This window comes from Nycticebus coucang, chromosome 19 (assembly GCF_027406575.1).
Source record: "Nycticebus coucang isolate mNycCou1 chromosome 19, mNycCou1.pri, whole genome shotgun sequence".
In the NCBI taxonomy this organism is placed as follows: domain Eukaryota; kingdom Metazoa; phylum Chordata; class Mammalia; order Primates; family Lorisidae; genus Nycticebus; species Nycticebus coucang.
This window is the reverse complement of record NC_069798.1, coordinates 57,256,981-57,274,737: the sequence shown is the minus strand read 5'-3', so window position 1 is coordinate 57,274,737 and position 17,757 is coordinate 57,256,981. Positions and strand designations below refer to the sequence as shown.

Genomic DNA, 17,757 nt, shown 5'->3' with positions numbered 1-17,757 from the left:
CTGCTTTACTAGCCATAGAACACACATTTGGATTTGAAAATTGCAAAGAAGAGACATTAACAGCTTTTCTCCAAGTCACTCAGCAAATTGGCAGTGTAATAAAAATGTGCTTTATATTTACCCATATTTAATTCAACTTACACTGGCTGAGCACCAGCTATTTGGGGCAAGGTAGGGAACTTTGGAGTGGAGTCAGCAGCACACAGTTATGTGTATCATGGGAATACTTTTTTCCCCCAAAAGATCTTAGATGGAATAAGAGAGGTGAATATCTCACTTATCCTGGTAGTTCTTTAGTCTTTAATATCATCCCATCATTCACTATCAGAGGAAAAATCTGGAGAATTGGAAAAATCTTAGTTGATTTAGGATTTTGAAGACAAGGCTGATTTTCCTCCTTTTGTCATCTTTCAGAATTCCTTGAATAGTACCAGGAACACAGTAAGTGCTTATAATTTGTGGTTAGACAGTTTCCATGTACTTATTAACCTCGGCTTGGCTTGCCTGTGGATTCGTGCACAAGCTCTCTGCATCCCCCTCTTTGCATATGTCAATATAATCTAGCTTTAACAGGACACTGCCTTGTCCCTGGAAAGCCCAGTGTGGATTTTATAAGGCCACACCAATTACAGCTGATAATTGTTGCCACACTCCTTTCTGAAATAAGCAAATAGTCAGGCAGGCTCTCTAAACAGACATCTTCCAGAGCTCAGGGTGACAGGCAGAATGGCCCTTGGGGTAAAGAGAATGAAAGGTAGATGAATTCTCTTTCAAAAGACAGTACCGGGGAAAAGTGCCTGGGTAAGTGAATATGTAAGTACTTTCTTATGTGAAGATAACAAATCAATGCAGGGTCAAACCCTTCCCTGGTGCCTGGTGTGTTGACTGGATCAGATGACGGTTGAGTTGCTCAGGTGTCCTGAGTCCTGGGTTGGGGTAATTAGGAGAAGATGAACACTAATTGTGAATACCTTAGAAGGTGCTACACAGCTAAGTACTGCCACAGATCCTTGGGAAGAGATCAGGACGCAGTCAGGCTCAAGTAGGATAGATTCCTGGTTCCACCTTAACCCCACTGCCTCTTCCTTCTTGTCCTCAGGGCTAAGGTTAAATCCAGTGACCACATGCAGATGGATGTAAAGGAAAGCCTACGGCTTCCATGTGAGAGTGATGGATATTTCTATCTGAGATTTACCTGTTACCTGGGGTCCAGTTTTGGGCAGTGACCTCTTTGAGCCTGGTTCCCTGTTAATTAGACTACACTCATAGCATTATTGTAGTGATTACATTCTAACACTTATGTGAATATGACTGACACGTAGTACAGTGATAGTCTAATAAAACCCTGTCTTTCTGCACTTCAGTGTGGCTAGTTCTGTGCCAGCTTCTCAGTGTCCTGGAGGGGGAGGGTGCAAACAAGGTTGGGATGGGGTGTCTCTGTTTCTACCCTTGGAAGGATGGAGGAGAGCCCTGCATGTACAGTGTACATGCACACCAAGCCATTAGTGAATACAGACATACTCTTTCCTTAAACTTATTTCATCAGTAGCCATGTATGTCTACTTGGGAGAAACATTTACAAATATGGAGAAGCTAGAGGCTTTGAAATTCTTAGGAGATGGAAGATGTGCTCATGATAGGAGTGACTTTTAGCTGGAACCCTGAGGAATTTGAATGTGGTTTAAGAGGGGAGGGGACAGCATGTCCTGGGCAGGGCAGCAGCATGGGCACCCGTCTGGATAGGGGCAAATGTGGTATAAGTGTCAGGGCCAGTAAGGAGTCTCAGCTTGATTGGGATGAGAACCTGATTTGAGAAATTTTGAGACAGGTTGGATGAGGGAGGAGGAAGGCCTTGAACTCTATGCTAGGAGCTCTGATAGGCACTCAAGAGCTACAGTGCCTTCTTAATCAGAGGAAGGGTATTTAGAGGAGATAAATGTCTGGCACCTGGAGGAGTGATAGGGAGACCTCTCCACAGGGTAGTAGGCAGCTATGACCCAGTTATCATGGCGAACAGAGGATCACAGTATGATGGTTCCTGGAGAAGAAAAGGTGAGTCTGGAAGAAACTGGCATGGAAATATTACTGCTGGTAATAATGATTTAAGTTTTAATCAGGAACCTTGCAAAGTACTTTACAAGGCTTATCGAACCCTTACTACACTGTGAGGTGTTCATTGACTGATTTATTCACTGACTGTCATTTTGAGCACCTTCTATGCCAGGTGCTGTGTTAGGTCTTGGGGATGAAATGGAAACAAGGTCCTTGCTCTCACTGGGCCTCTAATCTAGTCAGGGGCTTCAGACAATAAACATGTAAATAAAAAATAAATCAAATATTGTGGGTTGTGATTAGAGCTGTGAAAGAATAATGCTGGTGAGAGCCTAAGAGAGGGGTGTCCCTTAGAGGATGACCTAGGAAGGCTTAGGTTAGGACTGAGCCCAGGGGGCACTTGGAGGTGACACTTGGTCATGTCCCTGGAACACAAAAGTGCGGGGGAGGATAGTGTTGGATGTGGTTGGGCACGAGGAGGCAGGGATGACCTTGTAAGCTGCAGGGAGGCATTTTAGGGGTTTGACATACAGAGAGAAGATGTTGAAGAGACTTGTGTAGAGGAGTGACATTGTCTGATGTAAAAAGGTCATAGCAGAGAATACATTGGAAGGAAGTGAGGGGTTGGGTGGGAAGACTAGTTGGGAGGCTATGTATTTGCCCAGGTGAAGATATACTAGTGATAAAGGACTTTATTTTGGCCTGGACAAACAGAATTTGCAGATAGAACATGGAGGCAGGGTAAGGAAAGAATGACCCCCAGGTCTCTGCTTTTGAGAAATTTGGGTGAAGGCAATGCTAAGATAGGGAAGACTGGGGAGACCAGGTTTGGGAGGAAAAGTAAAAGTTCCTCATGAGACATGCTACATTGGAACAGCGTAAGAGTCAAAAACATGTTGATGTCACGTATGCAGTAGGCTTTATAAGTCTGGAAGCTTAGATGGTGGTTTCAGCTAGAGATGAAGGTTTGGCATTTCTTGGTATAAAGATGGTGTTTAAAGCTACAGGGGGTAGTTAGTACACCCAGGGAATAAGTAAGGGTGGAGAAGGGGCCGGGGTGAGGGTGGTGAGCTCCTAACACCTGGGGTCAGCTGCAGGGAGAGGATTAGCAAATTAGTTTGGGAAGAAAGGAGGAGAAGCAGGGATTGTGATGGTCGTGATGCCAAGAGAGGAGAGCGACTGAAGTGGAGGGATGGGGAAGCAGTGGCCAGGGCTGTCACTAGGAAGTATCATATGACAAGGCCATTGTGTTGGATAGTAGATGGGTTTACCCTGAGGAGCAGTGAAGACACAGCTTCAGTGCAATTGTGGGGACAGAAGGCAGACAACTGGGTTAAGAAGTGAGTGGGCATTGAGGGACCAATTTGAAAAGTAGCAGTTCTCTTATTCCCTCCACTCAACACCGCCTGTTGGGTCTTGGCACCCTGTTCAAAGTCATACTGGAACCAACTGGCAGGGCTGGACTTTGAACCCCATGTGTATCAGTGTAAACCATGTTTTCAGCCTCTGCACTAAACAAGTCTTTAGGTTATCATTGAATGAATTATTTATTTTCTAATTACTTCTTTGTCTCCCATTCTCTCTTACTTGGTTGCTTTCCCAAAATGATCTCTGATTAACATCCAAATAAAGTAAACATACGAGAAACTAGGATTAAAAATGAAATGATGACAGATTAAGTCAAGGGAACTTGAGTATAAAGTTTATAAATATATTCATTGATTATCTCCAACTACCCTAAAGCACATGCTAGGATCTTCTGAAATGAAAAATGTTTTATACTTTTTTTTTTTCATTAAATTTGGGCCTCAGGCAATACCTGTGGAAATGCTTTGAAAAAAAAGGCAAAGAAATCCGTACTCCCCTCTTTGCATTTCTCAGCTTCTTGCTTCCCCATCCTGTCATCCCCAGGAGGCTGCTGCTACTCTTTTGGGACTTGAATGGTTTTTGCAGGGTTGCAGTCTTTTCCTCCAAATCCTAATTCCCAGTTTTTCCTACTCAGAACAGAGACATGGAGCGGAGAGAAATATTTTCTTTCCTACTGATATCTGACAAAGCAAAAGTTAAATTTTAGCTAGATGTCAAGTAACATACTGCTTGTTCAGATTTTTCTCAGGCCCCAGACACAGGCCAGGTGAGCATTCATATTCAATCCATATTCACACCTACCTTCAATATCTGATACCCTGACACCAAGTAGGTCCCCTACTTGTCATCTCTTACCTTGCCAACGTACAAAGGGTCGGTCCCAGTGTATTCTTCCAGAACGAAAAACTGGTTCCAAACCCAGCTCCTCTTGGTTCGCTGATGTGACTGTGGCTTGTCTGACAGGAGGGCTTCTAATTCGCCTCGTGTTGTTGGGGTGCCCGAGAGAACGGTGGTCATTAGGTCCATCAGTCCCCAGAAATACAAGGACATGCCAAGTCCAAGCCAGCTCTTTGCATTGCTCATTCTACCAGAAGTCCACGTGGGATTGCACTTTTTCAGAAGGTATAGGACGATCAGCTACTGAAATGTGAGTATTTTCCAAATTAAAAAGAATAGACCACAGAGTTTATTGGACACTTATGCTTCCCAAACGAGATCCTGGTTCAAGTCAATCTGCTTGAAGTTGACTTCCTGTCAAGTTAAGGAAAACACAGTGTGATGATGTCAAATTCTTCCCTGCAGGGTGGCTGCAAGTTTTCAAGAATGTCAGTAAATATTCAGTTTTCTACTCAATGAATTAAAAACTTTGTCATAACAGGTTATTGCTTTGGAAATGTTTGAGTAATAATGTTTTGATAAAAAGAAGATAACATATCTTGCTATAATCAAGCCCAAACCTTTGGATATGGATTCAGTGGGAATAAAATTGGTGAATAAATTTCTTCTCAATGGTAACTTGGCTGGAGGGTTATGCTGTATTATTGATTGGCTTGAATTAATAGTGTGCTCTTTGAAATATTTATGATCAGACAGTCTCCCAAACTCTTAAAAATAGTATTCATTTCTAAAATATACAGCTAATAACTAATATTTCCATTACATTAGCCCAATAGCTTTTCTTAGCTTATTAAAAAAATTAGCAAAATCAAATAACTTTTTTTTGGTTTCTATCCACAATTATCTTGTGCCTACTGCTGTTATTGATAATGCTAGAAACCTTGAACTTCATTTATAATAGCAGCCATGGATCACTTCTGACTTTAATCATTCTCTGAGCTCATGGTGGAATTCAGGTTTCACACCCTATTGCTTTGGTTCTGAAGAGCTGATAGGGGCTCTTTGCTCTCTGATAATGTGACCTTTCTAGGATTTGAATGGTCAGTTAATCATATTGTTCACAACAGACTTTAAAGTGCAACTAGGCACATGACGCTGTGAGCAAGCCAAGAGTGTCTAGCTAACACATTTCCTTTCTTGGCCTGAGAGAGTCATTTAGGCAAAGAGATGTTAATTTCTACCCTGGGGACACATTTTCATCAGTCAAACTCCTTTTGTTGCTATGAGGTCAGATTTAGCTGGTGACCTCATGCCTGGGCTGTGACCTCACCAACCTTTTCTTCCCTTACTTGGCTTGGTTTAATGAGATGGCATTAATACTTAAGTCACTTTGTCAAAACAACCAAAGTGACTTATGTGGGCTTAATAGTCACACTGTTACTTTGAAGAACACTGCCATCTTCTCAGAACAAATGTGTGTATCTGGAGAGTGCAGATCTGTGCTTCATTTGTACAAGTGGCTTAAAGTGAATTCATTGGTGCTAACTCAGTCACCACCTTCTACCTGTCACCATCAGAACTGATTTAAACTTCCTCTCAAATACTCACTATTAAAATTTATGAAAGAATTTTTTTAAATTGCATAATCGTTTCATATAATATGTAATTTCATTTCTGTATAGGAAATCACTTCAATGAGAACCAATAAAAAGGAAGAACCTTAGGGCAACTATAGATCGTCTATAGCAGAAAGGGAGGCTGTGCTTCTTACAAGATCCTGCTGTAAAGGCAGATTGATTGTTAAGAAGCAGCAGGCCAGGCACACCTGAGTGAGGGTGATGTGTTGCTAATACAGAACAGTGGTGCTGCTGAAAGGTGGGTTACCAAATATTAGCTGTTCTCTCTCTCTTTGAACCAATGGACAGAAACCCCGCTCATGTTTCTCTGATCCTTGTGTTAGGGGAGACGTTCTGGAAGAAGGAATCTTAACTCAGGAAATGAGTTGATGAGAAAGACTGATGAGAAACAGCCATGCTGTTTTAAGACCTGGAAAGTGGACTGAAGGGCACTGCCAAATAAAGCCACTGCCAGAATGCTGTGACTGGCAAACTACACAGCGACTCTTCCACATATTATAAGATACAAACATATCTATAGTTTCTCAAAGAGCACGAGACTAAGGGACAGTTTGATTCCTGGTTCCATCTTCATTACCTCTGACTGGTTCTATGAACTTTAGTTTCCTCCTCTGTTAAGCAGGGACAATAATTCTTCTCCCACCTACCTCACCGGGCGGTGAGGGGATAATGCAGGCTCTGTAAATGACCAAGCTACCAACCAACATTTGAACAGCCACATAAATTACCTGCATCATGTGTAAAAATGATGGAGCTGAGCCTGGAACCTATATTTATCTCATGGGTACCTTTGGGACCAAACTCTGAAAGGGCTTAGCATGTCTGTCATTTCTCTGATCTTTACATTTGTGGTAAGTAGAGGATTCTGGCTCCAGCCTACTTCTCTAGTAACCAGACATTGTTTTTCTATCTGCGGAAATTTCAGGAAACACTATTAGAAAACAATAGAGAAAATTTTTCTGTAAATTGCACTTAGCAATGATAGAACTCTATACATACATAAATATTCTGTTTATGTTTAATGTATTTTTCCTTTAATGTCTGTGTTTTATATATGTGCATTCTGCCTAAGCACACTTATCAATTATTTTCTGAGGATAGTTTTCACAGCATGCTTTGGATCTAAGGGTACATGTGCATGTGTGTGTCAGGTGTGCAAATGTCCCCTATCCTTCCTGATTCCCCTGGCTAAATTTTATGGACAGAATTAAATTTGTGGGGATTTGGAGTTCAAGTAGTGCCCTTTATGTCTTACAAAGTAGGCTTGCATTCTTGCCAATTAAAATCCCTTATTTTTACCTCTAGGCATGATCTGAGGAACTCAAGGAAAAAAGCATTCATTGGAAACTTTGTGATGAATATTTTGTAGGTGGTTCTGTTGCCTTGGCTTTTATCTCCCTGTCTTGCCACTTTGGCCTCCTATGCACTCCTGCAGAGTTATCATTTTCTTCCCTTTTGCTTCACACATACAAAAGTGGCTTTGGGGTCTTGAGGTCCTGTGGAGCCACTTGTGATCCTATAAAAGCTTGCAGTCCCCTCTCAGATTCCCCTTACAAACCTGAAGTTACAGAGATAGCAGTGCCCGTAAACTTTGTAAGACTGTCTTAAATAACTTGATAGTGCCAATTGATGGAAAGCATTTTATTTCTGCTTACTTAGGGCAGAAGGCATGAAAAACACTCCCAACCTGACTTTTTAGAAGGTAAAATTTGGGTTATACAGTAGTAGTATTATACTATTCAATTAGAGCTGTTTTTATATAAAACAGTTCTATCAAAAATACTAACCAGTTTGCAATTATTATAAAATAGTTCTGATATTCATATTTTTTAACCTATAGGATATGATTATCAATAATGTGTTTGGGGATGGGCTAATCTAATTGCTGTTGTCCTTATGAAAGAAGATAATTGATATATGTATATTTGTATATCTAGATCTGCTTTAGAAGACTACATATGCCACATGAAGAACAAATCAGTGGAAATTGACTTCTGTGTTAAATGAGTCTTTTTAAAGTCCCCCCCCCCCATCCTCCCAATAGAAAGCAAACAGCTTGGTAATGAACACAGTAGGAAGAAATTAAAGTTGTACATAAAATGTATTCTCAGTGAATTGTTTATTTTGTTACTTAAATTTGTTGTGATATTCAAAATGTAGGGAGGAGGGATGGTTACTGCTTTCTCCTTGAAATGAACTGGGCTTTTATGATCATCCTCTGATTTCTTTCCTCACCATTCCAGTTTTCCTGGTTAATGGAAGTACTGCTACTCAGCAAAGGTCAAACAATACCTCTGTAGAAGCATACAGGCCACTCTGCTTGTGACTCCCCATATGAAGAGGGGGTGTTTTAAGGTTCTGATGTGGCTTAATGCCTTTAGAGAGGTAAATGTAGACAGTGGTGTCATGGTTCTAAGCGGCCAAACTTCTTAAGCTATCACTTTTCCTTATAATAAGAGCCTCAAAAATGCACTTAAAAGAAAAAAGAAGAAAGAGCCTTCGTGGAGATCTTAGATATCACAATGAAACATGACAGTGCACCATAAGGCACATCAACATTAAATCAGAATACAACTCAGTGTCATAACATTTTCAACCTCCCAGTCAAGGCTCTCTCTTGAGAAATACAAACAAACTCATTTTACCTAGGAGTCAAAATCCTCTGGTATAGAGCACAGAATCCCCAGAGAATGAACAGCATAGGTAGGCATGGGTGTAAGTTAGAATGAAAAGTTCAGATGATGGTTATGTATTTCAATATGCATAGTTCACAAATAATAATATCCCCTTTTGGAATTCCATAAAGAATATATTTTCAGTGTCCCTGCAAATAATATTTCAACATTTCTAGATCTGTTTGAATATGTCTGTGCTGCTCACCAAAATCCATCACTGGGGATCTGTTTGGGAAATGATGTACATATTACGGTTCTGTATACTACTAGGTGAGAGGATTTCTGACCGGGAGTCATTTTCATTTACTACAAAGGTTCCACACATCATAGTTTCCTACTGGGCAGGCATGAGGTTGAGTGGAAGCTCCATCACTCTTTTATGGCCATTGGGGCATCAGCCTATCCAAAGTCACCCATCTCTGGAGGCAGCCACCTCTTGGCAGAGCCAGGGGGTACTCGAGCACTAGATTGCCCCAATTTTGAGTTGTGTTCTCACTTCAGTTCCCCTACTTCAAGCCTCACCTGACTCACAACACTTCTCCCTCCCAACTCAACATTTTTGAAATGGGGTGTATCTTAATATCAGGGTGTGCTTATTTAACATGCTTATAGAGTGCTTTGCTCACCCCTCAAAGGAGCTGTTAATAAATTGATGGTGAGTGTATTCTGCTGAGGAATTATTATTTTTTAAATTGAACAGAAGAAGAAAAAGAATACTTACTTGCCATGGAGATTTCTTAGAAAAGGTGGTCATCACTCTTGCTTATTCTAATTTTGGTTATTTTTCTATGAATTCCTTTTCCCCCAACTTCTTCAAAAACTGTGGGAATCCTGAGCTTAAAGATTTGGCTCCTAGTATTGTTCACCCAAGCTGTTGTCAGTTCTCTGCAATCTTCCCTTCCCACCACTCCTTGCTCTCCCTTTCCTTCCCACAGCCAAACTGGTCCATAGGAGGGAGTGCTGTTTTATACACGGGACTGTGAAGTTCATAAATGGAACTGTGGGGTGAATGTGGGTGAAGGGAAGGCGTAGGGTGGCTCAGTTGACGTTTAGGAGCAATGTCTAGTTTTATATAAGGATAGGGATATGTGTGTGTGTGTGTGGGTGAGAGGAGTTGAGCAAAAGAGTCGTAGAAAGCTTGAATTATGTAATTAAGAGCTGGCTTTGACATGGTACTGGCACAAAAACAGGTAGATGTGAACAGAATAGAGAACCAAGAGATGAATCCAGCTACTTACCGTTATTTGATCTTTGACAAACCAATTAAAAACATTCAGTGGGGAGAAGATTCCCTATTTAACAAATTGTGCTGGGTGAACTGGCTGGCAACCTGTAGAAGACTGAAACTGGACCCACACCTTTCACCATTAACTAAGGTAGACTGTCACTGGATTACAGATTTAAACTTAAGACATGAAACTATAAAAATACTAGAAGAGAGTGCAGGGAAAACTTTTGAAGAAATCAGTCTGGGTGAATATTTTATGAGGAGGACCTCCCAGGCAATTGAAGCAGCTTCAAAAATACTCTACTGGGACCTGATCAAACTAAAAAGCTTCTGCGCAGCCAAGAACACAGTAAGTAAAGCAAGCAGACAGCCCTCAGAATGGGAGAAGGTATTTGCAGGTTATGTCTCCAACAAAGGTTTAATAACCAGAATCCACAGAGAACTCAAACGTATAAGCAAGAAAAGAACAAGTGATTCCATTGCAGGCTGGGCAAGGGACTTGAAGAGAAACTTCTCTGAAGAGGACAGGTGCATGGCCTACAGACATATGAAAAAATGCTCATCATCCTTAATCATCAGAGAAATGCAAATCAAAACTACTTTGAGATATCATCTAACTCCAATAAGATTAGCCCATATCACAAAATCCCAAGACCAGAGATGTTGGCGTGGATGTGGATAAAAGGGAACACTTCTACACTGCTGGTGGGAATGGAAATTAATACATTCCTTTTGGAAAGATGTTTGGAGAACACTTAGAAATCTAAAAATAGATCTGCCATTCAATCCTATAATTCCTCTACTAGGTATATACCCAGAAGACCAAAAATCACATTATAACAAAGATATTTGTACCAGAATGTTTATTGCAGCCCAATTCATAGTTGCTAAGTCATGGAAGAAGCCCAAGGGCCCATTGATCCACGAATAGATTGATAAATTGTGGTATATGTACGGCATGGAATATTATGCAGCCTTAAAGAAAGATGGAGACTTTACCTCTTTCATGTTTACATGAATGGAGCTGAAACATATTCTTCTTAGTAAAGTATCTCAAGAATGGAAGAAAAAGTATCCAATGTACTCAGCCCTACTATGAAACTAATTTATGGCTTTCATATGAAGGCTATAACCCAGTTATAATCTAAGAATATGGGGAATGGGGAGAGGGCGGGGAGAGGATGGGCGGAGGGAGGGTGATTGGTGGGATTACACCTGCGGCGCATCTTACAAGGGTACATGTGAAACTTAGTAAATGTAGAATATAAATGTCTTAACACAATAACTAAGAAAATGCCAGGAAGGCTATGTTAACCAGTGTGATGAAAATATGTCAAATGGTATATAAAACCAGTGTACGGTGCCCCATCATCGCATTAATGTACACAGCTATAATTTAATAATAATAGTAATAAAAAGAGCTAGCTTTGAAAAATCTGGTCAGGCCCATAATAAAAACTGCTGTATGTCACCTGTATACACCCTGACTCTCTAGCTATCAATTCCACAGCTCAGGTAATAAATAAAGGCATTTCCATTTTAGAAATCCTTTCTCTAGAGTTCATGTCCAATTCCTCTTTGCTTTTCATTCTCCTAGCCTCCATGGTAGGCAAATAGATTCTTGCTGATCCTTTCACCCATACTTAGTATCTAGTAAATGTTTTAATCCTCAAGGAGGCAGGAAGTTTTTGACCTACTTTACCTTTCCTCCAGTTTTCACTTTTAATCAAGCTAATGAAAGTACAGCCCAGTCCATGGGCAATTTCTCTGACTACTGTTAGACAAGAATGATAAATTTTGATTTTTGAGAGTTATTCCACATGCTCTCTAATTCCTCATCTTACAAGACATTTATAATTGAATTAAATGCATGCTTATTAAGAAAAGCCTGTATGTAAAATATTAATTCTTTGGCTGACCTTCTTCTTTGATAAGAAGTTGCGAATAATTGCTGCTTAGTGTTTTCTCTTATGACTTTGCCCTTTACATGACTTTTTAGGAAAGTAGGACAATCCTATAACTAAAGGTTTTGTTTTGTTTTATTTTTGAGGCAGGATCTCACTCTGTCACCCAGGCTAGAGTGCAGTGCTGTCGCCATAGCTCACTGTAACCTCAAACTCCTGGGATCAAGTGATCCTCCTGCCTCAGTCTCCTAGTTAGCTAAGACTACAGGTGCACACCACTATGCCTGGCTACTTTTTCTATTTTTTGTAGAGTTGGGGTCTCACTCTTGCTCAGGCCTGTCTCCTGTCTCCAAACTCCTGGCCTCAGCTATCTTTCCACTGTGGCCTCCTAGAATGCTAGGATTACAGAAGTGAGCCACTTCTTTTTTTTTTTTTATTTTTTTGTAGAGACAGAGTCTCACTGTACCGCCCTCGGGTAGAGTGCCGTGGCGTCACACGGCTCACAGCAACCTCTAACTCTTTGGCTTACCCGATTCTCTTGCCTCAGCCTCCCAAGCAGCTGGGACTACAGGCGCCCGCCACAACGCCCGGCTATTTTTTTGTTGTTGTTGCAGTTTGGCAGGGGCTGGGTTTGAACCCGCCACCCTCGGCATATGGGGCCAGTGCCCTACTCACTGAGCCACAGGCGCCGCCTGGAAGTGAGCCACTTCTATTTTTTGTAGAGTTGGGGTCTCACTCTTGCTCAGGCCTGTCCCAAATTCCTGGCCTCAGCTGTCTTTCCACTGTGGCCTCCTAGAATGCTAGGATTACGAAAGTGAGCCACTGCTCCCAGCCAACCGTAGGTTTTTTAGCATGCCAAAGTAACATTGGTCAAATCTCTAGTTAACAGTGATCCTGGAGATGAGGTGAGAGCATCAGTTGAGAGTCCAGGGAAAATTGCTAAAGAGAATTTCAACCAAGGACCCAGTGGAGAGAGAGATTGGCCAAATGTCTGAAACAGTGAGGAGGGAGAGTCTCCAACATTTGGAAACTGTCTATGAAGAAAAGTTGGTATGGGAAAAGAGGAACTTGAACTTCATTGCTTGGGTTATGGCAGGAAGTTGGGAGGAGGTCCTATGTAGAGGCTAGGTGATAAATTTTGTTTCAGATTAGGGATTAAAATCATCATTTCACATCTGATTAGTTAAAGAGGCAAGAACTTTCTCTTTTTAATCCAAAACTTCAAAGCAGCTTTGGGCATAAAGAATGTGAGCTGCTCTCCCATATAGTAAATCTCACCTGTCCCTAAGGCTTGCTTCTGACCTGATGCTGTATTTGCTGGCTGTGGGTCCTCTGCTGCTAACTAGGTAAAATTTATCTTGAACATTAGAGAATTCTTTTTTTTTTTTGGCCGGGGCGTGTTTGAACCCGCCACCTCCAGCATATGGGACAGGCGCCCTACTCCTCCAGCCACAGGCACCCCCTGAACATTAGAGAATTTTTAACTTGTTCCTTCCTTTTCTAATCTTTCTCCTTTTGCATAAGCCTCACTTGCACACAAGAATAATGGGTGTTTTATTTTTTACTCGTACAATGTGAAAGAAAGGGCCACAAAGAAGACAATGGGGTGATCAGTGTAAGACAATGAACATTTACCTACTAACCCCCCCCCTCAAAAAAACCCCTCATTGTTGTTTATTATTTATCTTGTTGCAAGAAAAGAAAAACATGTCTTCTAATACATGCTTTAAAACAAAATCTCTCTTGTGGAGCGTAATTTGGAATTTAGGACATCTTGTTTTTTTTTTTTTTTTTTTCTTCTTTTCCTTTTTTTTTTTTATTGTTGGGGATTCATTGAGGGTACAATACGCCAGTTACACTGATTACAATTGTTAGGTAAAGTCCCTCTTGCAATCATGTCTTGCCCCCATAAAGTGTGACACACACTAAGGCCCCACCCCCCTCCCCCATCCCTCTTTCTGCTTCCCCCCCCCATAACCTTAATTGTCATTAATTGTCCTCATATCAAGATTGAGTACATAGGATTCATGCTTCTCCATTCTTGTGATGCTTTACTAAGAATAATGTCTTCCACTTCCATCCAGGTTAATACGAAGGATTGTAAAGTCTCCATTTTTTTTAATGGCTGAATGGTATTCCATGGTATACATATACCACAGCTTGTTAATCCATTCCTGGGTTGGTGGGCATTTAGGCTCTTTCCACATTTTGGCGATTGTAAATTGAGCTGCAATAAACAGTCTAGTACAAGTATCCTTATGATAAAAGGATTTTTTTCCTTCTGGGTAGATGCCCAGTAATGGGATTGCAGGATCGAATGGGAGGTCTAGGTTGAGTGCTTTGAGGTTTCTCCATACTTCCTTCCAGAAAGGTTGTACTAGTTTGCAGTCCCACCAGCAGTGTAAAAGTGTTCCCTTCTCTCCACATCCACGCCAGCATCTGCAGTTTTGAGATTTTGTGATGTGGGCCATTCTCACTGGGGTTAGATGATATCTCAGGGATGTTTTGATTTGCATTTCTCTAATATATAGAGATGATGAACATTTTTTCATGTGTTTGTTAGCCATTCGTCTGTCGTCTTTAGAGAAAGTTCTATTCATGTCTCTTGCCCATTGATATAAGGGATTGTTGGCTTTTTTCATGTGGATTAATTTGAGTTCTCTATAGATCCTGGTTATCAAGCTTTTGTCTGATTGAAAATATGCAAATATCCTTTCCCATTGTGTAGGTTGTCTCTTTGCTTTGGTTATTGTCTCCTTAGCTGTACAGAAGCTTTTCAGTTTAATGAAGTCCCATTTGATTATTTTTGTTGTTGTTGCAATTGCCATGGCAGTCTTCTTCATGAAGTCTTCCCCCAGGCCAATATCTTCCAGTGTTTTTCCTATGCTTTCTTGGAGGATTTTTATTGTTTCATGCCTTAAATTTAAGTCCTTTATCCATCTTGAATCAATTTTTGTGAGTGGGGAAAGGTGTGGGTCAAGTTTCAGTCTTTTATATGTAGACATCCAGTTCTCCCAACACCATTTATTGAATAGGGAGTCTTTCCCCCAAGGTAAGTTCTTGTTTGGTTTATCAAAGATTAGGTGGTTGTAAGATGTTAGTTTCATTTCTTGGTGTTCAATTCGATTCCAAGTGTCTATGTCTCTGTTTTTGTGCCAGTACCATGCTGTCTTGAGCACTATGGCTTTGTAGTACAGACTAAAATCTGGTATGCTGATGCCCCCGGCTTTATTTTTGTTACTAAGAACTGCCTTAGCTATGCGGGGTTTTTTCCGGTTCCATACAAAACGCAGAATCATTTTTTTCAAATCTTGAAAGTACGATGTAGGTACTTTGATAGGAATGGCATTGAATAGGTAGATTGCTTTGGGAAGTATAGACATTTTAACAATGTTGGTTCTTCCCATCCATGAGCATGGTATGTTCTTCCATTTGTTAATATCCTCTGCTATTTCCTTTCTGAGGAGTTCATAGTTTTCTTTATAGAGGTCCTTCACCTCCTTCGTAAGGTATATTCCTAGGTATTTCATTTTCTTTGAAACTATGGTGAAGGGAGTTGTGTCCTTAATTAGCTTCTCATCTTGACTGTTATTGGTGTATACAAAGGCTACTGACTTGTGGACATTGATTTTATATCCTGAAACATTACTGTATTTTTTGATGACTTCTAGGAGTCTTGTGGTTGAGTCTTTGGGGTTCTCTAAGTATAAGATCATGTCGTCAGCAAAGAGGGAGAGTTTGACCTCCTCTGCTCCCATTTGGATTCCCTTTATTTCCTTGTCTTGCCCAATTGTATTGGCTAGAACTTCCAGCACTACGTTGAATAGTAAAGGTGACAGAGGACAACCTTGTCTGGTTCCAGTTCTAAGAGGAAAAGCTTTCAGTTTTATTCCATTCAGTAAAATATTGGCTGTGGGTTTGTCATAGATAGCTTCAGTCAGTTTTAGAAATGTGCCACCTATGCCTATACTCTTCAGTGTTCTTTAGAAAAGGATGCTGGATTTTATCAAATGCTTTTTCTGCATCTATTGAGAGGATCATGTGATCTTTATTTTTGCCTCTGTTAATATGGTGGATAACGTTTATGGACTTGCGTATGTTAAACCAGCCTTGCATCCCTGGGATGAAGCCTACTTGATCATGATGAATGACTTTTTTGATGATAAGCTGTAATCTATTGGCTAGGATTTTGTTGAGAATTTTTGCATCTATATTCATGAGTGAGATTGGTCTGAAATTCTCCTTTTTGTTTGGGTCTTTTCCTGGTTTTGGTATCAGGGTGATGTTTGCTTCATAGAATGTGTTGGGGAAGATTCCTTCTTCCTCAGTTTTTTGGAATAATTTCTGCAGTACAGGAATAAGCTCTTCCTTGAAGGTTTGATAGAATTCTGGAGTGAAGCCATCTGGACCAGGGCATTTTTTAGTTGGAAGCTTTTTTATTGTTTCTTTGATCTCAGTGCTTGAAATTGGTCTGTTCGGGAGCTCTATTTCTTCCTGACTAAGTCTAGGGAGAGGGTGTGATTCCAAATATTGATCCATTTCTTTCACATTGTCAAATTTCTGGGCATAGAGTTTCTGGTAGTATTCAGAGATGATCTCTTGTATCTCTGTGGGATCAGTTGTTATTTCCCCTTTATCGTTTCTAATTGAGGTTACTAGAGATTTTACTTTTCTATTTCTAGTTAGTCTGGCCAATGGTTTATCTATTTTATTTATTTTTTCAAAAAACCAACTCCTTGTTTCATTAATTTTCTGAATGATTCTTTTGTTTTCAATTTCATTGATCTCTGATTTGATTTTGGATATTTCTTTTCTTCTACTGAGTTTAGGCTTAGATTGTTCTTCATTTTCCAATTCCATAAGATCTCTTGTGAGATTGTTGATGTGTTCTCTTTCTGTTTTTCGAATGTAGGCATCTAAAGCGATGAATTTTCCTCTCAAAACTGCTTTTGCAGTATCCCACAGGTTTTGGTAGCTTGTGTCTTCATTGTTGTTATGCTCAAGGAAGTTAATGATTTCCTGTTTTATTTCTTCCTGCACCCATCTGTTATTCAACAGAAGATTGTTTAATTTCCATGCCTTTGGGTGGGGTCGAGCATTTTTGTTAGAGTTGAGTTCCACCTTTAGTGCCTTATGGTCTGAGAAGATACAAGGTAAAATTTCAATTCTTTTGATTCTGTTGATATTTGTTTTGTGTCCCAGGATATGATCAATTTTGGAGAATGTTCCATGGGGTGATGAGAAGAATGTATATTCTTTGTCCTTGGGGTGGAGTGTTCTATATGCATCTATCAAGCATAGTTGTTCTAGGGTCTCATTTAAATCTCTTATATCTTTGTTTAATTTCTGTTTAGAGGATCTGTCCAGCTCTGTAAGAGGTGTGTTAAAGTCCCCTGTTATGATGGTATTATCAGATATCATATTGCTCAGACTGAGTAAGGTCTGCTTCAAGAATCTGGGAGCATTTAAATTGGGTGCATAAATATTTAGAATTGAAATGTCTTCTTGTTGTAGTTTTCCCTTGACCAATATAAAGTGACCATCTTTGTCTTTTTTGACTTTAGTTGCTTTAAATCCACATGTATCTGAAAATAAGATTGCAACTCCTCTTTTCTTCTGAATTCCATGTGCCTGAAAAATTGTCTTCCAACCCTTGACTCGGAGCTTTAATTTGTCTTTTGAAGCCAGGTGTGTTTCTTGCAGACAGCAAATGGATGGCTTGTGTTTTTTAATCCAGTCAGCCAATCTATGTCTCTTCAGTGGGGAATTCAAGCCATTAACATTTATTGAGATAATTGATAAGTGTGGTAGTATTCTATTCGTCTTATTTGGTGAGAGTCCATTGCTTAGTTTTATCTTTTGTATCAGTGTGGAGGTTAGGTTCTGTCCTTTGATTTCTGAGTTCTTACTTTGCTGTTGATCCATTGTGGTGGTCAGTGTGCAGAACAGGTTGAAGTATTTCCTGTAGAGCTGGTCTTGTTGTGGCGAATTTCCTCAATGTTTGTATATCCGTAAATGATTTGATTTCTCCGTCAATTTTGAAGCTTAGCTTAGCA

At 40.2% G+C, this 17,757-nt stretch overlaps 1 protein-coding gene across 2 annotated transcripts in view; it reads right to left on the bottom strand.

Moving 5' to 3' along the window:
• The window catches only part of CDH20 (cadherin 20), a 220,858-nt gene that overhangs the window by 41,802 nt on the left and 161,299 nt on the right, over window positions 1-17,757 (bottom strand). For both annotated transcript variants that reach the window (XM_053571443.1, XM_053571444.1), the window contains exon 2: window positions 4,276-4,671. In XM_053571443.1, the coding sequence (XP_053427418.1) occupies window positions 4,276-4,503 (228 nt within the window). In that variant the 5' untranslated portion in view covers window positions 4,504-4,671. The remainder of the gene's footprint in view (window positions 1-4,275; window positions 4,672-17,757) is intronic.